This window comes from Vipera ursinii (assembly GCF_947247035.1).
Source record: "Vipera ursinii genome assembly, chromosome: 2".
NCBI lineage: Eukaryota > Metazoa > Chordata > Lepidosauria > Squamata > Viperidae > Vipera > Vipera ursinii.
Window position 1 is genome coordinate 115,853,412 of NC_139513.1, and position 26,730 is coordinate 115,880,141.

Sequence of the window (26,730 nt, forward strand, 5' to 3'; positions counted from 1 at the left end):
TTATCAAAACACTGCATAAAGTGAAAATCAACCAAGCTACATTAAGTAAGAATAATATGCTGTAAATGCCTTCTAATTCATAGCAGATGTGCCAACAACTTATTTATTTCAAGATTTATAAAGCTGCCCAGTATAGACTTTTTCGACTCTCAGCGGCTGACAACATATACGCTATAATTTTTTTTTCAAAAAAAGAAAATGAATATTATTTACCAACAACCAAACAGAACAAACATTCAAAATCTAATATTATTATTCTTCCTTGATAAAATCGCTCCACCGTGCGCTCTTCACTCGTTCGCCTAAGGTGGAAAGACTCACAACTGTACAGGAAACTAGGCAGCGAGGTCCCCGCTTTGCCCCAAGTCGTTCCTGTCTTCTCTCGGCTCTCTTCGTTTCTTAGAACTTCTTCAATTTCTGCATCGCCTTTAGGGAAAAAAATAATAATAATAATCAGAAAAGGAAGTGAGCGTTGTGGGCAACTCTACCCTGTGTGCTTCTATTGAACTTGAGGCGCGGTCTGCCTTTCAAAACTCGCTGCCTACTTGGTTACAAGGGAGCTGTCTTAGTTCTATGATTCTTCGGCGACGCGTTTGTCGCCCGAAGGACAAACGGGAAAGCGCCGGGCAGTCACTTAGGTGAGGGATGCGTCGTCTGCGGGATGGAGACATCTGACGCCGTGCAGTTCTCTGAACGGCGATGGAAGGGATGGGAGGACCAAGAAAGGGAAGGCTCCCGGGGTTAAGCTAACCCGCAGGGGTCTTCAAACTTGGCCCTTTTGTGACTTGTGGACTTCAACTCCCAGAATTCCTCAGCCAGCATGGCTGGCTGAGGAATTCTGGGAGTTGAAGTCCACAAGTCACAAAAGGGCCAAGTTTGAAGACCCCTGAGCTAAGGGGCTAACACGTGCCCGGAAGAGTAACGTCTGAAGGGCTGTATAGAGAGCGAGAAAAGGGCGTTGGACCCTTCCGGCTCTTCAGGATTGTACTGTACTTCTTAGAATGGACCGCCGGCGGTGCAGCACAAAACGGGGAAGGAAGTAAAGCCACCTTCTTATTTCCCGTTTGCTAACTGCACCCTTAAAGCGCTATATATAAATAAATATACAAAATGCAGCTTATCAATTTGCTGTTGGTTTGGAGAGTGGGAAACGAGGGCTTTGGTGCTGTTCATATTGTGGAGGGGGGGGGAATGCATGTAACGGAAAATGCTGGAAGCATGGACAACTGTGTGAGGAACAGTTTCTACCAAACTGTAGTTTGGTCGAAAAAAAAACGACTTAGTTGGTTTCCTGCCTTGTTCTTTAGGTTTTGTGAGTGCTTTGTGGCACTATAACTTCCTACCCACTGTCAAAGATGTATATGCAAGTTGAAAGTCATTCAAACTCACTCCTTCACTTGAAGAGATCCCCAGGCATCAGATCTTGGTCGGTCCTTGTAGGTAAGCCTGTTTCTCCTAAACATCTAAAAGAAAGCTCAAATGACACGACTCCATTAAAAAAGAGAGAGTCAATTTTGACAATTTATTGCTCTCTCTTCAGGGCTGAAGCTTGCAGCAAATACTTTATAAAAACAAGACTGCTTGTTCCCATATCCTGGACAACAATTTGAATAGATGGAATTGGCTTTTGCATGTTGATTGTAATATTAATCCGAATTTTGACTTCAGGTCATTGACCTGGGATGTATTTATTGAGAATATCTCTCAGTTATTCTAATAAAAACTTTCACAGAATCATTCTATCATTGCAAACAGTTATTTGAGTCAATTCAAGAAGATAATGCAATAGTTGGCACTATGCTATTTCTAACTGTCCTTTCATTATTATATGTTAATCCTTTACAAATCCTTTTAACTCAGCAGGGAAAAAATAGTGGGAGAATCAGGTCAGAGTATTTTAATGTCTTTTTCTTTTAGAACAGGTGTAATAAAGATTTGATTAGTCTCTGAAATATTAGAATTGATCAGATGTGTAGTCAAATCGATGGAAGAGGACAAACTCTGGAAGTGATTGTTACGTTTTATGCTAACTAGCTCTAAAGCACCATAACAGTCATTGAATTGAATTCAAGAAAACAGCTAGAATTATTTTCTTTGAAGATTCTTTTGAAGTTAATCTACCTAAAATGCCTCTAAGCACAAAATTTTTTATATAGTTTAATTTAAATAGTAGAATTAAATTGTAAATTAATTTCTCTCCTTTTTCTCTATAGGGATCTCCTCCATTGGCATAGCTGCTGCTTATTATAGTGAAGGTAAATTCACCAGAAAAGTTTAGTTTCTTGATAATATCTTTAAAAAACACACATTTCTCTCAGCCATTCTTTAAATTTATTGAATTTATTATGTTCTGATTTGTGTTGTGCTCAACAGTTCTGAACTTTATAGTGTATACATTTCCATTTTTCCTAGACACCTCATAAGGAAGAGAGGAAGTGTGCAAATGTTAACAAATGTTGGTTCAATGAACATCCTCCCCCCATTATGTAGAATGACTATTTTTCTAATAAAAATGCAAGAGGCAAAATGGCCAATTTTTCCTTAATGTAAGAGCAAGTGTTGATGGTGTCTGCCTTCCTCTTCTCTCTTACATGGCAGCTCATGGTACTTGCTTCAATAGGCTCTGCACAAGTTTCTCCATTATTTTAGTTTGGTATATTGCCAGTTTAAAATATTATTACCAGTTGGCATGTATCAGCTTCTGTCATTACAGTCCTTTATAAGGGTACATTTATTCTCGTCATTTTTGTATTAAAGAACTTTTAGTGAGCCGCTGAAAGCATTTGTAATTGTTTTAATACTAGGTGGTCTTAAATTAGCCTTTACTCTTATTCTTTCTCCTTTTAGTTGGATGTGATTTTTATCTTCAGCCACATTTTCATACCTACAAATAATTTAAACAAAGTATAAATTAGAAATGTATTCATAACTTGAAATATTATTTTGTCATTCAGATACCCTGGGTTGGAAACTTTTTTATCTTGTTGGCTGTCTCTTTGTAGCTGCACAAAACCTGGAGGAGTGGGAAGTAAGTACTGTAATATCTTACAAAAAAGTTAGTTTAATTGGCCAGATAGTAAATTGGGGAAAGACAAAATATTCAGTAATGGAATGCGTTGAATCCAGAATAGATTGTTCTCAAACTTGTCTGATCAAAAAGTACTTCTAGCTTTGGAAAAAGCCATTTCAGTTGCTCTGGAAGTGATTCAACAAATAATAGTCAGAAAGGCTTTTAAGAAATAGTTCATTCCAAAATTGGAACAATCCAGTTTGAGATTCAGACTGAGATTTGAGATTTTTCTGAAAATGAGAGATAAAGAGTTTGATGGGAAATGTGAGATTTATGTACATTTTACTTTTTAAGGAGGATCTGAAACTAAATTTACTTACATGATCCAATACATGATATTGACTATTTTAATTATTCACATTATTAGAGAAAAGAATGTTTATACTTGTCTGACAACTGTTATTTTCCTCTCATCCAATAAATGGCTTCGTAAGGTGCTTTATTTCCCACAGGAAGCTATATTTGAAAAAGATGCAGGAAAGGTTTACTTAAAGTCATTCAGCCTTTACAAAAAGCTTCTGACCTTTTCAAGAGCTGGCCACGAACAAGGTAAAGCAACAAGTGTTTTTCTTAGTATGGTGCATGTTGTATAGAAAGTAAGATATTTACTTGATCCTGATATATGTACATATTGTAGTAAAGTATTATTTAGCTTTTCTCTTAATTGTGATTCTTTAACCTGTTTGCTTAGGCAGGTTAAAGTTTTGTCTCTGCAAAAACCTGAAGAAAATGACTCCTGCAGAAGCCACCATGTTGCTACAAATTTCTGTTCAGTGTTCTCTTTGGTTTTGAGATTAAATATTTTTGTTTTCATAATAACTAGTAGGTTGTTTGTTTCCAGTGGTTGCTGAGTTAAGAGTTTTGCAACTATTATTCATTTTGTCCTTACATGATGTGGCAGCATTGGATCACCTTGCTTGACTTTAAAAAACACTTAGCAGAATTAGACCAAGTTAGCACATGAAAGGGGATTCCCCAGGAAACCCTAGTTATCAGCTAGATAAGAATGTAGAAGAAACATCCCAGAAGGCACTATTCTTGTAAACCCCTGTAGTTCAACTAAACAGTTTTTTTAATACTTTTCTTAAATTCCGTCACATTTAAGTACCTAAAACATTTGCTTTATTTAAGTCATTTCAGGGTGTGTTTTTTTACAAAAAAGAAAGAAGCATATTACCGTATATACTTGAGTATAAGCTGACTCGAGCATAAGCCGAGACCCCTAAGTTTACCCCAAAAAACTGGAAAAAAGTTATTGACTCGAGTATAAGCCGAGTATAAGTATAAGCTTGGCCCCTTCTTAGCAACATATCTATATTCTGTGCCACGACGAGCCGCTCGTTGACTCTGGCAGCATCCCGGAGCTGGCTCGGCCACGGTTCGCAGGGTCCGCTCATCAGGCTGCCAGGCCACCCCACCCCTCTACTCCGGCAACCCACGCCCAGCTCCTCCCACCAGCGCCGAGATCCCCAGCGTGTAAGCCCTGCTTCCCCTCTACATTCCCAGGCGTGCTCCCCCCCACCGCCGCAACACCCTGCGCCATAACCATGGCCCCCTGACAGCCCCCAAAGCCCAGACGCAGCTGCACAGCACCCCGCGCTGCCGCCGGCTCGTGAAGCCCCCCCGAAGCCTGTGCATCCACCGGCAGCTGTTCCTGGCCACTGCTCAGCTGCCCGGACCGTGCGACCGCCGGCGGCTGTTTCTTGCCGCCTCCCAGCTGATGGAGCTGCGCGACCACCGGCAGCCGTCTCCAGCCTTCTCCCAGCCATCCCTGCCAGCACGTGTGCTCTGTGGCCGTTCATGGCCGCCCCCGTTCGCCCCCCCGACCGTGGGTGCGGCCGCGGGTCCGGCGTTCGCCCGCCGACCAGCTGATGGGCACGGGCGTGGCCGGGCTGTCCCCGGAGCTGGGCGGGTTCCACCGGCGTTCGCCCGCCGAACAGCTGATGGGCACGGGCATGGCCGGGCTGTCTCCGGAGCCGGGCGGGTTCCACCGGCTGGGCTCCCCACAGCTGCCTCAGCAGTTGGCGCGGCTGCGGGTCCGGCGTTCGCCCACCGAACAGCTGATGGGCGCGGGCGCAGCTGGGCCTTCTCTGGTGCTGGGTAGTTGCCACCGGTCGTGCTCCCCCAATCCCCACTGTGTTGTCGAGCCCGTAGGGCTTGACACCTGGCAGCACATCCCGCAGGGAAGGTCTGCTAGGGAGGCGGCAGTCAAGCGTTGTTTCCCTCCTCGTGCGTGTGTGTGTGTGTGTGTGTGTGTGTGTGTGAGACCTGCGGGAACGGCTGGTAGAGGTGGCGGCAGTCCGGCGTTTCCCCCCCTCATGCATGCGTGCGTGTGTCAGACCCGCGGGAATGGCTGGTAAGGAAGCGGCGTCCCCCCCCTCCTGTGTGTCGGGCCCACGGGGCTTGACACACAGAGAAACGCAAATGCCGGACTGCCGCCACCTTTACTAGCCATTCCTGCGGGTCTGACACACACACACACACACACGCACGAGGGGGAGAAACAATGCTGGACTGCTGCCACCTCTGCCAGCCCTGCAAGCCTCTGCCGCTTCTCCAACGTGGAGATTTCCAGAGGTATTGGACTTCCAAGGAGATGCAGACTGCAGGGCAAGTCGGCCGAGTGCCTTGGCGACATTCCAGCAAGGCAAAAGGCACAAAGGGGGCAGGGGTCCCTCAGGCCGGCTGGGGAGGGGGAAAGCGCGTGCTCTCGGCTGGCTTAACCCAGTTCCATTTTGCAAGGCAAAAAGGAGCCGGGAGAGGGAAGCAGGGAGGAGCTCTCCACCCTCCCTCTCTCCCGCCTTTCATTCCCCGCGTTGAACAGCGCGAGTACACACGCTACGTGACTGGAGACTCATCCCTCCCTCCGGCCAGCTTGTTCTGCTCTCGCTCGGTCCGTACAAAACAACTGTTATCCAGCTTTATTTACTCCTGCCCGAGCCAGCAGGGCTTACATTCTCCTCTTCTCCCCCTCCCCCTCACTGGAGCGCTGCCTGCCGCCTTTATTCCCCCCCCGCCCCCTCCGCAGAACAAAGGAATGCGAGGCGCCGAGGCAGCGCCCTCCAGCCAGCCCCTTCCAGCGCGCGCGCTTCTCGCCCAGTCATAACAACCAACGCCCTAAGGACTGCTGCGAGTCCTCCAGCTCCCTTCTCCGGTCGCCGCGGCCGCCGTCGCCCGCCGCCCCTGCAGAGGCTTGCAGGGCTGGCAGAGGTGGCGGCAGTCCAGCGTTGTTTCTCCCCCTCGTGCGTGTGTGTGTGTGTGTGTGTCAGACCCGCAGGAATGGCTAGTAAAGGTGGCGGCAGTCCGGCATTTGCGTTTCTTTGTGTGTCAAGCCCCGTGGGCTCGACACACAGGAAGGGGGGGAATGCCGGAATGCCGCTTCCCTACCAGCCATTCCCGTGGGTCTGACACACACACGTACGCACAAGGGGGAGAAACAACGCTGGACTGCCGCCACCTCTACCAGCTCTGCAAGGCTCTGCCGCTCCCTTCTCTCAGCAGCCTGGCCCGAAGGAAGGGACAGTTCTTTTTTTGTTCACTGGAGTATAAGCCGAAGTGGATTTTTCAGCCCAAAAAGTGGGCTGAAAAATTCGGCTTATAGTCAAGTATATACGGAATTATTTGGAGAATTCATCCCTCTTAAAGTGGTATATTCCAAAGTTTTTCTATTTCTTTAACCATATTCGAACAAATGCTTCTTTCTTTAGGTATTCTGTCTGATAGGTCCCATCATCTATTTTCTTAGTTTCCATTTTAATCTTTTTTCTTTACCCAGTGTCTTTCTTAATCAATGTACTTTGCTGAATCAAAAGATTTTTCCATTTAATCATAGGTATTACTGTAGATAGGGACGTGGTGGCTCAGTGAGTTAGGACGCTGAGCTTGTCAATCAGAAGGTTGGCAGTTTGGCGGGTCAAATCCCGAGTGCCGTGTAACAGAGTGAACGCCTGTTACTCGTCCCAGCTCCTGCCAACCTAGCAGTTTGTAAGCACGTAAAAATGCAAGTAGAAAAATAGGGACCACTATGGTGGGAAGGTAACAGCATTCTGTGTGCCTTTGGCGTCTAGTCTAGGCCACATGACCACAGAGACGTCCTCGGACAAGTGCTGGCTCTTCGGCTTTGAAACGGAGATGAGCACCAGCCCCTAGAGTTGAAAATGACTAGTACGCATGTGCGGGGGAACCTTTACCTTTACTTTACCTTATTACTGTAGATAAAGAAGGTAAATCAGTATCTTTGTTATGGGCATTTGCCCACTTCTTTTTATTAGGAATCTTTTTCCTTCCTTTTCTCTCCACTTCTCTTGTCACTTTTTGTCTCTCCAGTTCTGATGTTTTTCCTTGTATCTCTGTAGAATGTTTTTCCCAGTCCTTTTTCTTATCCTCAAATTTGCTTTGAAGCGTTGAAATGTAAGTTATCTTTTCTTCCACTTCAATTAAATCATATTCTTTTGTTTTGTAAAATTCCATCTTTACGTCCCTATCCTCGGAATTATGTTCAGACATTTCTGCTATATTTTCCTGAGAGTTTTCTTGGAGGAGAATTAAACTAGTTAATTTATACTTTCAAAGTTGTTCTGTATTTCATTGCAGTTTGAGATCATTGTCCTTTGAATTGGTTGCAGCTTATCATATATTTTTTTTAAATTCCATTTATATCCCGCCCTTCTCCGAAGACTCAGGGTGGCTTACAAACTTAGCAGTAGCCTTCATTCTATGTATATGCCTGCTTATTACGGCTTTCATACACCCCCCCCAAGCGGCATTATTACAAAGTCAGCTTAATTGCCCCCAACAATCTGGGTCCTCATTTTACCTACCTCGGAAGGATGGAAGGCTGAGTCAACCTTGAGCCTGGTGGGATGTGAACCTGCACTAATTGCAGGCAGCTGGTGTTACTTAAGGAGGCATTAGCCCACTGCTCCACCAAGGCTCTGTTATCTGTCTCTCATATATTTCCTCCTGTGAAGTATTCATTGTTTCTTGATAAGTATTTTCTATAAGTCTCTGATTTTCCATAATGACCAAAAGTCCAGATTTTTTTTCCTTTCCCCCCCTTTGGAAATGGCTTTGAAGTCAGAATTAAATAGATGTGTATAGTCCAAAGAGTTCATAAAAAAGTCTTTTTTTCTTTGTTTCTGTTCCCTCAGATTTGTAAGTCTCACTTTATCTAAACAGCTGTGTTTATTGAGAACTTTGAAGGTCAGAGGCAGAAATTTGTCCCCTAATAATCCTCGTCCACCAATAGGTGTCAGCATTGATTCATTTTTCAGATCTTTCTAATCTTTTCCTTCCCTAAAGGGTGAAATTTGCCACTTCCAATTGCCAAAAGGTGGGGGAGAAACTCCCTCCTTCTCTCTCAGAGGTCTTTTGTTTTGGGAGTTCTCTTCTTCAGGAAAGTAGGTAGGATAGAGAAAATCAATATTCTTACCCAGATTCAAATGCGCTGCTTACAATCAGCTTAAAGTAGAGCTTTTGACTTCTGTTGTTTGCAGCTTAGGCTAAACAATGGAGTTAGCTAGCCTTCCTTCTGTTGGTTTCTGGAAGGCTTCTCCTGGACCGATCGGGGAGACCACCATTTCTCCTAGGTCCCTTGGACTACCTTCATTTATTGCCACCTCTCCAGGGCGGCTCCTGGTCCATTTAGGGTCCCCAAACAGAAAGAAATTCAGCAGAAGGGCTCGGTATTCCGAATCCCTCAATTGCTTCACTGCTCACATGAAACCGGAAGACCAACTAAACAGTTTTTGTTTTATGCTGTGATTGCAAGAATACCAGAATGATTGGACATGTAAACTTCTATTTTCCACCAAGAGTTTGCTTATAGCTACTAAGACCATATTTGCTTCATATAGAATTAACAATAGTGTATATTGATTTATCGTAGGATTTTGAAGACACAAATATATTTAAATCTTGAAAACACAGAATTCCCTGTGTAATAGTTGAAAGTGGACAACTCTTCTATTCTTTGAAAAATTAGCAAATCAAGAAGTCTTAAATTTCTAAAAAAAAAACATACGTTCATCTTTCCAAAAGAATATTAACACCAACATGATGTTTCTAAGCTAGTAATCAGCTACAGAAACTCGCTTGCATTCATGTTGGAAGCACCAAGCCACTTCTGGGTTGAAAGGATTAGCTGGTGACATCACCAACTGGGGAATGCCCAGATAGGGGCTCCTTTCATGTCCTGTTAATGTGCCCACCAAAATGGTACCTACCTATTTGCAATTGAATGTTTTAACTGCTAGGTCAGCAGGAGCTAGAGTGAATGACGGGAGCTCACCTCTTCACACAGCAGCACTCTGGTGAACATGGGCTTGCTAACCTCCAACATCCGAACTACATAGCCACCACATTCCTCACTACAGAAACTAAATTTATAGTTTATGGTTTGAGGGATCTTGGAGTCTGTTGTTGCTTTAAAAGATTTTCACTACATCAATAATGAATTCCATTCTTACCTTGGAATCTACAAATCATCATTCAAAAGTGCTGGGAGGAGAAACTTAAGTGGTAGAGGAAAAAGAGAGTTTATGCTAGTATTTTCTGAGGAAGAATTCAGAAAGTCTCCTATCTAGGGTCAATCCTTGTTAGCTCTGTTGGGCCTAAAATTAATAGGAGGCAGCTGTGGGCATGCAAGGAGATCCAAATAGTTTTTACTAATTTTTGGTGTGAATTGTACATAGTATTGCTTGACATTATTTTACTAACAATTCATTGTTTGCTCCTTGCAAATAGTGGTTGTTCCATTGGGTGAAATACAGGCTGTGAATGTAGAAGAAGAGAAGGTTCGTTACTTTGGGAAGGGGTACCTAATTGTATTGCGATTTGGCACTGGATTTTCACACCCTCTCACACAGAGTGCAGTAATGGGCTGCAGAAGGTATGTATGAACTTTCTCTTTTGTGATTAATTAGAATATGTTAGGAGGTATCATTTAACCTGAGATTGGCAATCACATTCTCAAAAACCCAACTGTCCTTTTATTACTACTGTTCTTTTCAAATTCTTTAGTTGTGCATTAACTTACATTTTTTGGTTAAAGTTATAATGTTATGGCATTTTTATGACTGCAATTACTCCAGAATGAATTTAAGTGTATTTTATTTTGACATTTTTAAGTGTAGATGTCAGAAATGTGCCATCAATATTTTCAGTTCTCCAATTAAAATGAGTTTAGCAGGAAAAGCATAGTGCTTCAGGTAAATTAATGTAATACTTCTTAATTATATATCAGGAAGAGAATTGGTATCTGAAACCCATACAATTAACTTATTTTTCTTAAATAATTTTGTGATATCAGACTGAAATTTAATTCAGTTTGAAAATAAAAGTTAACATTAAAATCCTGTGATATTCTTTCAAACAGACATGGGAACAATAAAGGCCAGAGGTTTTGCTATACTTCCAAATATTTTCCCTTTACTAGATGGATGCAGAGAGTTCCATATTTTCATGACCAACTTATTGGATTCATTAAATCTTGCCTATTATTTTTTTCTTCCTCAGTGATGTTGAGGCTGTGGCTAACCTCATTATTGGTTTCCTTGATCTAAACGAGTTACAGATTGATGAAGGCCTTGAAACGAGTAGTGGAACAGATGTTAGTGATTAAGAAGATCAAGCAAAGGGCAAATAGTTGCATGAACTCTGTGGAAACCAAAAATTGTCTGAATGGTAGAAAACTTGAATCTGTTACATTCTTAAGTTCTAGAAACAACTTTTTAATTGTTAGCTTCCTGTGTATGATATTAACCAACAATCAGAAAGGAGTTTAAAGTCTTCCATATTTTCTAGAAAAATGGATCTTTTAAATGAAAGATTTTCAGATGGGAATACCGTTTGGACATAATTTAGACGATTATCTAATTCCTGATAAGTCTTGAGCCTACTTCTTTCCCCTTCTGTACTTCTTGTGATTCTTTTAAATTTCAATAAAATCCTCCAGCGAGAGTATTGAGGCCATAGACTTCAAATATGGACCGTGCTATTTCTCAACAACTGCACTTTTGCAGGAGGAGCAATATAAAAGGTTTTGATTCAGAGCAAACCAGTTTGGCATTACATCCAGATCTGAAACTCTTGTTTTTTCTAAACAAAAGGGGAAGAACATTCAAAAAGCAGGAACAACTCTGACTTGACAAGCAACAGACATGTTACATAGCACAGAACTTCTTCTAATTGTCTTAGCAATTCACGAGGTCTGTAATTACACATGGAATTTGTCCTGATCCCAAGTTGTTTTAAACAAAACTCGACTCCTGTTTGTAGTTAATTGGCAGTCTGTAAAATTTTGGTTGCCAGTCTGTAATTTAACAGTGAGCTTCTCCCTATCTAGAAAAGGACATAAATGGGATTCCAACCAAAGGCTAGCTGTCTAATCACAACCCACAGAGGTGATTCCAGTCTAATGGTAAATCAGTGACTATAATAAATTCTAAAATGTAGAGAGCTGAAATTAAATGTTTTAAACGCAAGTTTTCAAAAACACATCTTTGGCTTGATTGTTTGTGGTACACTATTGTTAGCTTTTCCACAGGAACCACATTTGATATTTCATCTTTAAAATTGATCAGCACAAAGGAAGTTTGTATGTGTGTGCACATGATTGTGTTTGTTTCCTACTCATGATTCATATTATTATATCGTTTTTTCTAACATTAGTTTGATGGTGATTATGGTTAATTTTCTACTGGGCCAAGTACCAATAATGTCTGTATTAAATTTACTGCGGTTCAAAGGAAACATCCAGTCTAATAGATAATTCAATGATGGATTTTTATTTTAAAAATGGGGGAAATGGTGTATGTCAGAGAAATCTTCCTGTTTAGAGGGTTTTTTAAAAAGAAAAGTATTAAAAAGGCTTATCGAGTATATTTAATTAAACTAAAAAGGTGTTAGGGTCTGTCATTGCTTTCCAGATATAAAAAGTAAATACCTCACATTCTAGAAATTCTCAAAATATATTGTCTTGATAATTCTTTAGTCATTTTCTAAGTGTCTTAGAGTAGAACACTAAATGTCAAAAAGACATTTTTGTTCAGATAGGTCAGGTTATTTGAAAAGTGTTAAAATGTTTGTTGGAAAGTGTGCTTTATAAAGTGGTTTTTCAGTTATATAATTTAAAAATTATTGCACTGTTTCATATTCAGCATTAATATTTCTTGTCAGATATCCAAATACTATATAAACACATTTTAATGCTTTCCTTTTTAAAACAATCTCTTGCTTTAAAAAATAACAATGGTTTAGGAAAAGTTATAAACTCCATTTTGTAAATACTTGTTTACTGGAGATAGGGCATTAGAAATTAAAAGTTTCTTCTTGCACAATTAAGCAATAGCACTGTGTCTACAAATATGTGCACTTTTAAAAACTGGATGATAATTCACAATTCACTGAAATACAATAGAAGAAATATCCATCTCAACAAGATTATAATTAGAACATTAAAATAATGATTCCATATCAAATTGAATCCAACATAGACTTGTATCTTTGAGATGGTCAGAGAACCTGAGCTGCATCTGGAAATTGAGGCATAAGGCTGTCACCTGTTTGGTAAATGGAACCTAATGCTCACTGCTCATCTCAGAACTCATTACAGATGGTATTTGGGGGTCAATATTAGGATATTCTGTTGGAATCAATTTTGAGAAATTCTTGGAAATGTGATTGGTATCTGACTAGGATAAGATAGGCACTCTTCTTTTATATAATTCTGCAAAAAAAATAAGTTCAACATTTACTTAGAAACATTTGGGTTGTAAACTAATCTCAACCAGGCAGTTTGATTTATTGGAAAATACTATTTAATTAGAGTTCTTGCCTGGATGAACCTTAATACTGAAAATGGAAAGGTGCTTGGCTTTAACAAAATTGCATATTTTTCCTGTATTAAATATCTGACAAAAGGAAGAGCTAGTGCTTTATAGGCTTAAATCACTAAATGTTCAGTTTCCAGAAACCGTGCAAATAAATGCACAGCTTAAGAAACAGTGTAACAGATGCAAGATTGTTTGTGGTACACTATAAACAGACTGAGTTAAATGGAAGAGATTATTCTTGTGTGCTTTCTTTTTCTCACACATTACAAATTCCATGTAAAGTTTGTACAAGCCCATTTTTAGGTTGTCTATATGCTAACTCTCACTATCTTATTTTCCTTAAAATTCTTGGTTGCATGAAGACAGTCCCTTTGCTGTTCCCTGGATGTCCTACCACTGTTTAATTAGAAGATTCCTAACCACTGTAGTACTCAGAGACAAATTTTTATAGTTAACTTTTCTCACACTTCAGGGAAAATATTCTAAGCATATTAATAAGATTTACTTAACAGATAAAATGTCTGCATGATTTTTAAATTTGGAAATTCTACACTGTGTACACCTTTACACAGAGGAATGTATAGAAGCATGATGGAATACTCATAGCCTCAGGTTTTTGTTGTAATGCCAAGCTTAATAAAATTCATTTGGACATACCCTATTATTTATTTGCTTGATTCTAGTTGAAAGTTGGGTTTCCAATTAGCAAAGTCATATATTAAAATGCTAAGAGAGTTCCTGTACTGCACAGTTCAAATCATCTACTGTTCCTTGAAGTCTTTGAAGGCTTGGTTGGACATTCTCTTCTATCCATTCTTCTACAGCAGAGGTGTAGAAAATCTTTTTCATGGCTGTTTGCAACTTTTCCATTAGAACAGTCCATTTGGTCAGAAGCCTAAGCGAAAAAAGTGATCAATATGTTGAATAAAATGCTACAAAGAATATGCACAGAAGAGAAGATGCAAGAAGGGGACTATGATCTGCCAGAAGTTTTCATTCTTCAGTTGATAGTCAGCATTAAATAGGACATTATGTAACATTCTGAAGATTAAAAACTAAAACATTACTTTTCCCATTACTTTTCATTTCATTGTGTTCCATTCCTATTTAAGCTTCCTTCTTGCCAACTCTATTTCTTCAACTGTTCTCCTCTGCACTGTGCAAGATTTGCTGATCTCTTGTTTTCTCTCTTACCTGGCTCTAAAAAGCCTGTTGAGTGTTACTGCAGTCAATATAGATAACGCTGCCTTGAGGGGGGCAACAATCTGATTAAATACCAGTTATTTCACTATGTTTCCCATTTCTGAAGTTGCTTGTGTTTCTAATTCTTGTACAATGCTATTTTCTCTCCTGTGTATTCAAGATTCTGAAGATCTGAGATTCTGCTCCTCAGCCTGTTTCTTTCTTCAGATGCTGTGTTTCTTTCCCCAGCAATTCTCTTATCATTTTCTGACATCTAGTATCCAGTCTCATTCCATATTTTTAGTTAAGTCTCAGCCTTCTGCTAATTACCTTACAGTGGGGGGAAAATATTTGATTGCCTGCTGATTTTGTACGCTTGCCCACTGACAAAGAAATGATCAGTCTATAATTTTAATAGGTTTATTTTGACAGTGAGAGATAGAATAACAACAAAAATTCCAGAAAAATGCATTTCAGAAAAGTTATAAATTGATTTGCATTTTAATGAGTGAAATAAGTATTTGACCCCTTCGCAAAACATGACTTAGTACTTCGTGGCAAAACCCTTGTTGGCAATCAGAGGTCAGACATTTCTTGTAGTTGGCCACCAGGTTTGCATACATCTCAGGAGAGATTTTGTCCCACTCCTCTTTGCAGATCCTCTTCAAGTCATTAAACTTTCAAAGCTGACGTTGACAACTTGAACCTTCAATTCCCTCCACAGATTTTCTATGGGATTAAGGTCTGGAGACTGGCTAGGCCCCTCCAGGACCTTATTGTGCTGCTTCTCCTTTGTTGCCTTGGCCATGTGTTTTGGGTCATTGCCATGCTGGAATACCCATCCACGGCCCATTTTCAATGCCCTGGCTGAAGGAAGGAGGTTCTCACCCAAGATTTGACAGTACATGGCCCTGTCCATCATCCCTTTGATGAGGTGAAGTTGTCCTGTCCCCTTAGCAGAAAAACACCCCCAAAGCATAATGTTTCCACCTCCATGTTTGACAGTGGGGATGGTGTTCTTGGCATTCCTCCTCCTCCAAACACGGCGAGTTGAGTTGATGCCAAAGAGCTTGATTTTGGTCTCACCTGACCACAACACTTTCACCCAGTTCTCCTCTGAATCATTCAGATGTTCATTGGCAAACTTCAGATGGGGCTGTACATGTGCTTTCTTGAGCAGGAGGACCTTGCAGGTGCTGCAGGATTTCAGCCCTTCACGACATAGTGTGTTACCAATTGTTTTCTTGGTGACTGTGGTCCCAGCTGCCTTGAGATCACTGACAAGATCCTCCCGTGTAGTTCTGGGCTGATTCCTCACCGTTCTCATGATCACTGAAACTTCACAAGGTGAAATCTTGCATGGAGCCCCAGACTGAGGGAGATTGACAGTTATTTTTTATTTCTTCCATTTGCAAATAATCACACCAACTGTTGTCACCTTCTCACAAAGCTGCTTGGTGATAGTCTTGTAGCCCATTCCAGCCTTGTGTTGGTCTACAATCTTGTCCCTGACATCCTTGGACAGCTCTTTGGTCTTGGCCATGGTGGAAAGTTTGGAATCTGATTGGTTGCTTCTGTAGACTGCTGTCTCTTATACAGGTAACAAGCTGAGATTAGAGTACTCCCTTTAAGAGAGTGCGCCTAATCTCAGCTGATTACCTGTATAAAAGACACCAGAAATCTTGCTGATTGAAATACTTATTTCACTAATTAAAATGCAAATCAATTTGTAACATTTTTAAAATGCATTTTTCTGGATTTTTGTTGTTGTTATGCCGTCACTGTTAAAATAAACCTACCATTAAAATTATAGATTGATCATTTCTTTGTCAGTGGGCAAACGTACAAAATCAGCAGGGGATCAAATAATCCCCCCCTGGTATCTCTAGATATTAAGATCTCTGCCTAGCTAAATTCACCTTTCAAGTCCCATGAAGGTACCAGCACTTTGTCAACATTCTTTGCTTAAGCCTTTTAAGTTGGCAATTTAAATTTCCCTGAATAATTCATAATTTCCAGCAGTCATGTAGTTTGAGGAAGTTCAAAAATAGGGGATAGATATATTTGTTTTTATTCATCTCCCTGCCTTTAAGAATGTTATTTGATACATACTCATACACACACCTACGAGTGAATCAATGAATAATTTATTTTTGTAATAAGGTAATAAGTAATATATTTTGCTATTTCTGAATTTGATTAAGTTTTGGACTATGCCAGCTGACCAAAATTTACAATAACATGTAACTATATCTGAGCTGATGCACTGAAAATGCAATGAGATATTTGTTATGACTAATAATATAAGTCCCATTAACTGTGGCTCTAAACCTGATTGAATCTGGAATGAATCCATAAAGAACATCACTTAAGTCCCAACATGGGACTGGCTATATTGATGGGTTTGAACAAGAGTGCAAACCTATAGCCATCTGTCAGTCCCAAACTAGTTTTAAAAAATGCAGACTTTATAGGAGATCACAGATCTTGAATTACCTTATGGCATCTGGCTGAAAGTGATGAATCATTATGGGATGGATCTTCTTTCTTTTTCTGTGATAGGGACTAAACCAGCCTGTAACATATCTAAAAATTCAGACTGATATGAATGAACAAAAAAACAATGACTTGAGAGACATCACATAAGTCCAATCATGCTATTTAAAATTTAGAAGACATTTATTTAGGACCATTTAATACAATGTTGATACTCTTTAAATGCCACGTAACCATGATGTAATATTTATTGAGTAATTTAGTACATTACAAAATGATACTGTATTTTATGCAGGTACAAATTCGATAATATGTAAGAATATATAAGAGTCAACTTTTTTTGGGGGGGAGGGGTGATTTCTCACCTGTTATTTTCCAAAAGTTCGTCTATTGAGGGTTTGAGGTAGAATGCAATTTGAGTCACAAGCGAGAGAATTTCATTTCCTGGGAAAGTCCCTGTGATGTCACTGTTCAAAAAGAAAATCTGCATCAGCCTTCATAATAAACTGCTAGAATAAAACATTTTAAGTGACTAGATATTATATTGTTTATTTGATTGTGAATCACCCTAGGTAGCCTTTTTAAAAGGGAATTTTAAAAATATATTAATAAAATATTGGGAAAGAATGAGCTTCCCGATAATACATTTAGGAGTTTTTGCATGATGCCTGAGCCCTATTCAAGTCCTTCGGGAGAAGGGCGGTATACAAATTTAATAAAAGTAAAGTAAAGTAAAAGTAAGTATCCATTAAATGAGGGAAGAGAATGAACCTTGGTCTTCTCTAATAAATAGAAGGATCAATCTTTGTAGAAGGAAAACATACAGTATATAGTTGTTAACTTCCTCACAATTAAGAACTTCAGTAGCAAAAACCTCACCTGGTTCAGATGTCCTTCCCATATTTACTGATGTCTGCTAATAAGATGTCATTAGTGAAAGAATGAATATTAAATAAGTTGTTAAAGCAGAAATGGATGGCAGTTTTCTATCCAATGACAATGAACAGATTCTATCAAATGTTCAGAAATGGAAGACATATTTTTGTGTAACAGCCAATAGCTATACAGATAATCCTCTGGTTACAAACAATTGGGGTCAGAACCAGAATTGCTATTGCTAAGCAACATGGTCATAAAGCATGACATCATGTGAAATGCATTGGTTAGCAATTCTGGCAGTCCCAGTTAAGTGAGGACCTTGTGACTGTGACTTCCTGCTTGCTTCCTCATTGAAATAGGAAGCCAGCAGAAAAGGTCACAAATTGTGATCACATAACCATGGACGCAGCAATGGTTGGATATCCGAGCCAGTTGCTGAGTACCTGGATCACAATCAAATGACCATGGGGATGCTGTGATGGACAAAATTACAACAACCCATGGTCAGTACCATTTGTTAGGCACCCTTATATCTTTGAATGGTTACTGAACAAATGGACATAACCCAAAGATTACCTGTTATTTAATTAAACTTGATTGGATTGCTAAATATTTAAGACAAGGATGTTAACTTGTGGTCCTATACCTCTTTTTTCAATGGCCTCTGTATCTCTTCAAGATGCTATTATCCTTGGAAATCCTTTCCACGTAATTTAAAAAATGTACTATGCAGCTTTGCTTGCTTCTAATTTAGGAGAAAAGATGTGCAAAACTAAGGATGGAATTTTTCACATCTTCCCCTCAAACCATGCCATTTTGGGTGAGGTTCAAAAGTTTTATGACTTGTGATATGTCAAACCACTTCTGCTTTTGGAGGATTTCTTCCTGAAAGAGCTGAACCCTGGAATGTCCAGCTGTCCCTGGAATGACACGATCATGGAATTTTGGCACAATTCTAAGGCAAAACAAAATGTTTTGGGGTTCTCTAAAATGTTCCACTCCCAAATCCTTATTCTGAAGATTAGTTATAGTAGATTTAATTTGTAATATAATTCAATAACAATGAAAAACATGGGACTTTTACCTCATGAAGGTGTTTATTTCCAAATGGGAGAGCCCCAGTAATTTTTCTACATCTTCTTTCAGTTTTTCTGAATAGCCACCTTGAAGATCCAGAGAGAATTTTTTTAAGCATAAAATTTGGAAAGGAAACAAAATTAGATAATTATCTTATAAGCAATTTATTACTATGGCAATGGAAAATCAAGAAGGAATGCCAAAAATGTCTCATTAGTGTTCAGACATGCTCTTGCTGCCTCATTTCAGGTTGGTGATAATAGCAGTAAAGGTCCTGTTCAGATGTTCCTCATTTGGACATATGACTGTATCAGTTTTCTGGATACACCTTACCCATCTGTTTCCTGTTGATGAAAAAGCTGTTGATCCTATAGACACTTTAACATTTGGAATCTGTAATCTTCAGATTAGATCTGTCTCTGAAGTTCTAAATAAATATGTAAAAAGCTTAACGTTATCTGATCTTTCCTATTTGATGCCATTTGATGCCAGGGAATATCTAAGATAGGGCTCAAATATTTAAGAGTATTTTCCTTTATCACTGCCTCAGATTCCAGTCTGTTATCTCACATGTTGGTAAAACAATTAGTCATATAAAGTACTAAATGTAGTGAAAGAACACAGCTGCCTATTATAAGTTACAAACCTAAAAACATGGGTTAAATTAGATGAGAAAAAGGTATTTTGAAGGAATGTAGAATTTTTGGTATTACGTAGTAAGAGATATCTTACTACACAGAGGAAATGGGGGTGAAAAAATGTCTCAGAAGGGACCCTTCCTAGTTCTCTGGAAAGGCAGAGAGAGGAGAAGTGCTAGTAGACTTGCAAGATTCTGTTACTATGTTACAATAAAGTTAGCGTGAGTACTCATGGTTGGAGTTTCCTGTCTGGATTACTTCAAAGAGTTGATAGATATTAAGCATGTGGTTTAACTGACTCAAGAAAGAATCATACTGTACCATTCCTTAATGCTCGGAGACATATAGCTAAGGATGGAATTCCCACAGGCAGAAGTTCACACAAAACGGAGAAGTGATCATACCTAAAGAAAAAAAAGCAAGCCTAGTAAGGCAATATAGCAGTAGCATCTCAGAATGTAAAAACTTTAGGACTACATACCTCTTCAGCTAACACAAATAACATATAACACATCTGAATGTGCTTTTCCAGTGTGTCTGAGCACCTTTATGCAATGCAATTATTAGGAGATGCAATATGAAAGGAAACCTCAGGTCTTAGGAAACTGGGAACCAAGGATAGTTGTGAAAATGATACAAACAGAAGATGCCAAAGAGGTTTAGACTCAATTGGAGGCAATCATCAAATTTAATGGAGAAAGTAGAAATTTTGTCTCAAGTGATAGCTCCAATACGATCAGGAATTTAAAGTTGTTTTTTTAAAGCTAGGGCTTCATGATGATGTATGATGATTTAATATGAAAAAAATTGGCCAAAACCAATTTTAAGACTGTTCTTCAAATTTTCAATATACTAATGATGCTATTATATATACCGATCTATATACAATGTAGTTACCTTTGCCAGCCAGTCAGAGTGATCCCTCTTATGATACCAACAGAACAGCTCTTGGCCACTTTCAGCCATTGCTCTTGGTTTTTAAGATGATGTCCAATGAGTGTCAAGCACTGGTTTACTCCAGTGGCTCCTTTAAAGGCACTAGCAAACCAGAATTTTGGAAAGTTACACTTCTGGTACTTTTCAATGAGACTGGCTGCATAAAAAAGAGACAGCAATGACACGGGTTACATGAACTATTAAAAGGGGAAATTTATGGGCAAAATTTATGAAAATTTTGAGATGTTAAGGTCCTTTTCCTACAGCTGATTTGCAACAAGTACAAACTAACTTCAGATTAGTAATGAAGTATTAAGAGATAGTGATTCTAAGGCTCTGTTCACAGAGCTGATCAACTCAGTTAAAATGTAGGATCTGAATTTGCCTAATATTATCTTCTTTTTTTTAAAAAAACACCTCCAGGTACTAATTAGTATTGAACACCAACTCTGTATTGTTTCAACTGTCTCACCTAGGCAATTGTTTTAAAACCTTTGAAATGAGTGGGGCTTTCCCTCAGAGTTTTCTTTTCTTTTCACTGATAGATTTATTATTAAAACATGCTTACTTTCTCTTTCCAAGATGTTTTTAAAAATAATTCTACAAATTGTTCCTGTTGAAATGAAACTGTAAAAAAGAATTAGAAGTAAAAGGCTAATTATTTCTTTACCTTAACATATATCAACAAATACAGTAAGTTTTCCTTTCTTGCTTATATATCTTGCCCATGAGAGTAATTGTGGTTTTTTTTTAAAGATGATAGAACAGATGCATACTAAGTCATGCAGTCTATTGCTTTGGCACATTATGCAAATTCAGACTGAAAGTCAGACCTTAATCAAAATCTATAATCATGACTCGATCTATATCTTATCCCAACCAAATAAATGGCTAGCTTATAATTAGAAGCCATTAATCTTTTGGGAAAACAGCAAAAAGGGCAGGAACACCAACAAATGGGATTGTTTCTGTAGCAATATTTCTGCTGCTTTCAACTATGCTGTGTGTGTGTTTCTGTGTGAGTCAGAAGCACAAAGGGAATAAAGAGCAGATAAAATGTTTTGCCATTCGTATTTAGTGCCTCCATACCCAATCAGGCCAACTGCTGGTTATTGTTAAAAGCTTGAGCAAAAAGGGACTGTTTCTAAACAAGCATACTCTGTGTTTATTCTGGCAACATCCAGTGACCTTCCTGACTAAATGGAAATTTAATCCCAATTCTAGTGTAACATACTATCTGCTGAATGCAGATGGGAAGCTGTATTTACTCTGATCATCAAGACTATGTATTTTAGTTACACTTTTTCCAGGTGAAAACATCCAATTCAAACCTTTACTCTCCACATCAAGATCAGGAGAATAATCCCAAATCATCAGCTCTGTCAGTTGTGCTAACCCAGAATCTGGAAAGAAACAGAAATGCCAATGATTATGATGATCAAACTTTTATGATGTTTGTTCTCAGGTTTGTATGAAAATTCCTATTTCTGTAATTTAGAGAACAGTGGCTAAGATTCTGAAAAGAAAGTTCTCTTGGAATGGATTAATAAAGCCAGGGATAAAAATGGGCAAAACAAGTAATTTTATCATTCACTCATGAAATTGTACAAGAACTGTACAATTGATCTCACAATACTGTTTCCTTTTTAACTTTCGTATTTTAATTTTAAACCAGTTTTGGAGAATTATGAATCATGTGAAGGTATACTTCATATACTTGACCCTAGTCCCAAATATGGTTTGTGAGGGCAAGAGTGAAGAAGATACAATTCTACATCAATTCCCCAGTTCTGCACTGAATCAACATTATTTACCTCTAATTCAACAATATCTGTTTGAATTCATTTCATTAATGTGTTTCTACATTTCTTGTTGTTTGAAGCAGGAGCGTTTATACAGTTATGGAATTTTTATTTTTCAGCTGTTTTTCTGTTCACAATAGACATTCTTTTTGGTGCCAGTTATAATGATTATAGGTTTAAATGCTTTGTGTGGTGTGTGTGTGTGTGTCTTTAGTGTTCCCAAAAGAACTCCACTTCACATAGCATAGCAATTTGGCTTTATCCATATTTTAAAAATTTATTTGGTTCAATGCTTACTTTTTTATGATGTTCATACTTGGTAGAAATAGCCACTAAACAAACATAGTAGCTTTTTATGAAAAATGCAAAAGGCTTTTCCAAAAGGTCAAAGAGCTTCATTATGCATTCAGAATAACTATCTCCATCGTGAAAAGAAAGAAGGGAAAATTTCCTTTACGGTTATAATTGGTCTTTCTTCTGCAAAACTACCTCAAGATCCTTGAGAGATTATGGGATTATAACGCTTATATTCTCAATAGAGTGCAAACAAGAAAGTTTGTTTGATATTTGTGTGTGCACTGGCTCTTGATTTCAAGCAATGCAATTACCAAACATCCATCTGTAGGTTTCCAAACAGCTAATCTTACCCAAATATAGGATGCATGTTCCTTTCTGCTCAATTTAGCTATAGATACTACCCATAATTTATTTATGACTATTTCATACAGATAATTTGAAAAAGAGATAGTTTCTATGTGAGACCCCAAACAAATATAGATAGGAGATCTGGTAGACAGGCTGCTTTGGCCTGCAGGCACTTTCACATTAAGCAAGCCTAATGGCTTATTATTTCGTGCAAATGTGACTGATGAAAAGTGACCTTTCAGAAATATTCCAAAGCTGCAGCTGGGATTACCTACCTCTCAGAGTTTCTTCACTCATTCTCCTCAGCATGTCATCCCACACAATTGGTTTCACTGTGGGATGGGTTGAGACTATGTGACTGGCCACTGCTTTCATGTGCGCTAGGCACAATTTTTCAACAGTATTTTCTTCTTGCTGCAGCCATTGCTTGGATTCTTCCCCTTCACCAAGGTAATACACCTGAAGATATAAAAACAAAACTTCTGTTCAATGGTATTTTTCTTTCATGTTGCTATGTCATTTGGAAACAGCTTTTCCGAATAATCACAGAACTGCTTTTCACATTCAGAATGATTATCTTTACCATGAAAAGAAGGGAATATTTCATTTATTACTGCTTTTCCTTCTGCAGAAGCACCTCAAGATACCTATTTTTCTTTCAAGTACCTTCTTTCATGTTGCTAATGTTATTTGGAAATCATCTAACACTCGTAGGCCTTTTTGAGCTCTTGGTCAAAAAACAAGATATAAAATCATTTAGTAAATAAAGTCAGGTCACGTTAAAATGGACTAACAAATGTGAAAACCAGCAAATCCCAAAATTCTATATCTGGAAAATTGATGAGGACAAGGCAGAAATCAAAAGAAATCTGGTTTTAACACACCCCAGGTATAAAATTATTGTACTACTTTGCACTAACAGTAGGCAATCAATCACTCTGTGTGGCTTCATTCTTGTCAGAAATAAAGATTCTAATTTAGCAAAACTGCATCTGAGAACCGTTAGCTATGTCACAGTGAGGAGTCAGGCTCAACTTTTAAGTGCTTAGAGATCTGCGATTTCCCTCACTGAGAAGCTTGACAAAATCCTGCAGGCATTATTAATTCTACTCCAATATTTATGAAGTAGTAAAGCTAAATTATACTGTGCAGTTTGTAAGAAAATATATCATGATATCAGACAACTGCAGGACAGTGGCAAGGATGGTTAGGCAAAATTATTATTATTAATCTAAGTACAGGTGTGAACACAATAAGAAAATACATTTTCTTCCAAATGTGAAAGAAAACATCATGTTCAAAGCTTTGGTTTTGAATCAGCCACTGTTTGGTGGAAATAAACCATGAAATTACTCTGGGTGTTGACTGAAACAAAACCCAGTGGAATTCTGTAGTCATTTTACAGGGTGACTAGAACAACGTTAGTGTGTGCTGCCTCATCTACTCTCTGCAGGGACTTTGCACCTTTGTGTGTGTGTGTGTGTTTTGTGTGGATCAAAACTGAAACACAGATATTTTGTTTCAGGAAAGCCGCTAACTGAAATATATGTTTTTTGTGTTTTCCTCCCTGTCTTGCAAGGAGGTTTCTTCATCTTCCTTACACCAGGGTAAAATCAAATTAGCAGAAAAATAATGACATGTGGCTAAAATGAAAGATAAGACAGTGTAAGTTCTTTATGCATAACAAAAGCTGATCAGAATGATCCCATGGAAGTTGGCATGAAGAAAAACATTAAAACAGTCTCGAGTAACCCCAGGGCAAGATAGGTGGCAAATAAATTTAACAAAAAAAAACCTCACAAGAAAATATAATAATGTGCCAATAGACTATGAGCACTGCTAAACGGCCCTGTCTCCCCTGATCAAATTCAGGCCCATGTTTCCAAGCATTACCTCATCACAGCCAATGTGAAACCATCGGAGATCGTCATGTAGTGCCATTACTTGCTCTATCATTGTGCTAATCAACTTCAAGGAATCCTCTTTATGAGGGTTCAGTGTGTTGGGGAACATTGCCACTTCCCGGAGGTGGCAGAATTTTTTGTGCTTCAGAACAAACTGCAGGAGAAGCAAGAACCAGAGGCGGTCATCCATAAACCAGAGCAAATATAATACAGTAATCCAGAAAATTGCATAACTTCAAATGCAAGTCTGTATACGGTAAGTAAAGCTATCAATAAAGCAACTCAGAATTACAGTACAAAAATTACACAAACTGGTGAAATGTCCCTATCTAGGAGCTGGCACTTACCTCCATATGTCCAAATGTCTGTATTAAGGGGATAACCTCTAAGTCATGCGACTTTGCCAGCTTTAAAATCTCTTTAACCTCAGAGGGACTAGAAAAAGAGAGACCTTCATTAATAAATTATACATTTAATACCAGTTTTTTTTGTTTAGAATTCCATCTTGCATGGACGTGTTTGCTTTGCATAGTGGACAGATTGCATCAACTTTACGTGTCCATACCTGCAGCAAATTTAAACAAAGTTTCTAAATATTAGATACTCTAGATTCTGAACTACTACCAAGTACAGAGCAAACAGAATAAATAAGCACTGAATGGGATTGGTTTTGAGGGATATTAAAAAAATAAAGTTTGCCTCTCAGTAGTAAATTTACATCAGTTCCAATTGCTTGGTAAGGTAAAGGTAAAGGTTCCCCCGCACATGCGTGCTAGTCGTTTCCAACTCTAGGGGCCGGTGCTCATCTCCGTTTCAAAGCCGAAGAGCCAGCGCTTGTCCGAGGACGTCTCCGTGGTCATGTGGCCGGCATGACTAGACGCCAAAGGCGCACGGAACACTGTTACCTTCCCATCGTAGTGGTCCCTATTTTTCTATTTGCATTTTTACGTGCTTTCGAACTGCTGGGTTGGCAGAAGCTGGGACGAGTAACAGGCGCTCACTCTGTTATGCGGCACTCGGGATTCGACCCGCCAAACTGCTGACCATCTGATCGACAAGCTCAGCGCCCTAACCCACTGAGCCACTGCATCCCCTTTGCTTGGTACAGCTCTATAAAACCTGGGATTTCAATGAGACAAGAGAACCAGAGACTATGTCATCTAAGATGACTGGCTGGCTAACATACCTGTATGCATCATTTGCTCGGAGTGGCGTCAGTTCTCCATCATAAGGGTACATATCCTCATATTCAAGGAGAATACCATTTGCACCCAGGACATGGAGCAATGGGAAGATCTGTTGGTTGCATAAAACATCTCAAATTTCTAGTCAGTGATGAATTGCTACATTTACTTTAATAAGGTAACAATGGCCTTAGAAAATGCCTCCCACGTATATTGATCACTAGATCTTGTGAGATAACATGTTTTAGCTCTTTTTTTTGCCCCATTTAAAAAAATAAAGCAAGCATAGAGTGGACACTTCCTTGGCATTCTCCTTTCTTATAGAGAAACTATAAACATTATGCATACAGTACAAAAATGGGGAAGAAGCAGCTTTTTTCTTTCAAAGTGCTAGAATCCATGTTCATACATTTCAAGTGAATGTGGGAGATTCAGGACAACTAATAGGAACAATACACAGCACGTATATAACCTTGCAATGGAAAGATGATGGTTGGAAAACATGGTCCCCAACATGGGAGGAATTAGATGAATTCATTCAAGATAATGGCTAATAGTCATGATGGTTTCATAGTACAGGTAGTCGTGGACTTATCACCAGTTGCTTAGCGACTGTTCAACGTTATGACAGATCTCTCTGGAAATTACTTATGACCCGGATTCAAAGTTTTGACGGTTACCTCACTGGACTTCAAGAGCTCAGCAGTGTCCTGTAGTCACACGACACTGTTTTATAACATTTTATGACATTGTAACATTTTTTGGCGAAAACTGGCATTTACTTCAGGTTTTTGGCAAAACTACGTCCATAGCAAACTATTGATTCACTTAATAACTGCAGCATTCGCTTAATGACAGCAGCGGAAATGGTTGTAAAAATCTGGTTAGTTACATGGTTGACTCAAATTACAACCGTCATCAGTTACAACCTGACAGGCAGGCCCCATTACGATTATAACTGCTACCAGCTTTTGAGAAATAAGTTGCTGGGAAAAACGGGTGGGAAATACTCCTATGCTACCAGAGACATTTACTTGTTTAGTGTGATACTAGAAAGATGACTAGCATAATCCAGCACAACTCT

The 26,730-nt window shown here is 39.0% G+C and overlaps 2 protein-coding genes across 5 annotated transcripts in view; one reads left to right on the top strand and one right to left on the bottom strand.

Moving 5' to 3' along the window:
* CYBC1 (cytochrome b-245 chaperone 1) lies at nt 1–13,559 on the top strand. 3 transcript variants are annotated; one of them, XM_083352372.1, is made up of 7 exons: nt 1–638; nt 1,308–1,440; nt 2,214–2,255; nt 2,955–3,028; nt 3,505–3,619; nt 9,815–9,959; nt 10,586–13,559. In XM_083352372.1, the coding sequence occupies exons 2-7, from the start codon at nt 1,356–1,358 to the stop codon at nt 10,689–10,691; spliced, it is 567 nt and encodes a 188-aa protein (XP_083208498.1). In that variant the 5' UTR covers nt 1–638; nt 1,308–1,355; the 3' UTR covers nt 10,692–13,559. The 3 variants fall into 3 exon arrangements, with proteins under 3 accessions (XP_083208498.1, XP_083208500.1, XP_083208499.1); XM_083352374.1 differs by having other exon boundaries at nt 447–638; nt 3,523–3,619; XM_083352373.1 differs by lacking the exon at nt 1–638 and adding an exon at nt 955–1,039.
* HEXD (hexosaminidase D) overlaps nt 13,154–26,730 on the bottom strand; it is an 18,244-nt gene continuing 4,667 nt past the window's right edge. For both annotated transcript variants that reach the window (XM_083352369.1, XM_083352368.1), the window contains 11 exons: nt 25,649–25,758; nt 24,810–24,897; nt 24,452–24,616; nt 22,834–23,017; nt 21,443–21,514; nt 20,073–20,268; nt 19,497–19,579; nt 18,545–18,623; nt 16,947–17,048; nt 16,582–16,671; nt 13,154–13,798 (listed from right to left, as the gene is read on the bottom strand). In XM_083352369.1, the coding sequence (XP_083208495.1) occupies nt 13,630–13,798; nt 16,582–16,671; nt 16,947–17,048; nt 18,545–18,623; nt 19,497–19,579; nt 20,073–20,268; nt 21,443–21,514; nt 22,834–23,017; nt 24,452–24,616; nt 24,810–24,897; nt 25,649–25,758 (1,338 nt within the window). In that variant the 3' untranslated portion in view covers nt 13,154–13,629. The remainder of the gene's footprint in view (nt 13,799–16,581; nt 16,672–16,946; nt 17,049–18,544; nt 18,624–19,496; nt 19,580–20,072; nt 20,269–21,442; nt 21,515–22,833; nt 23,018–24,451; nt 24,617–24,809; nt 24,898–25,648; nt 25,759–26,730) is intronic.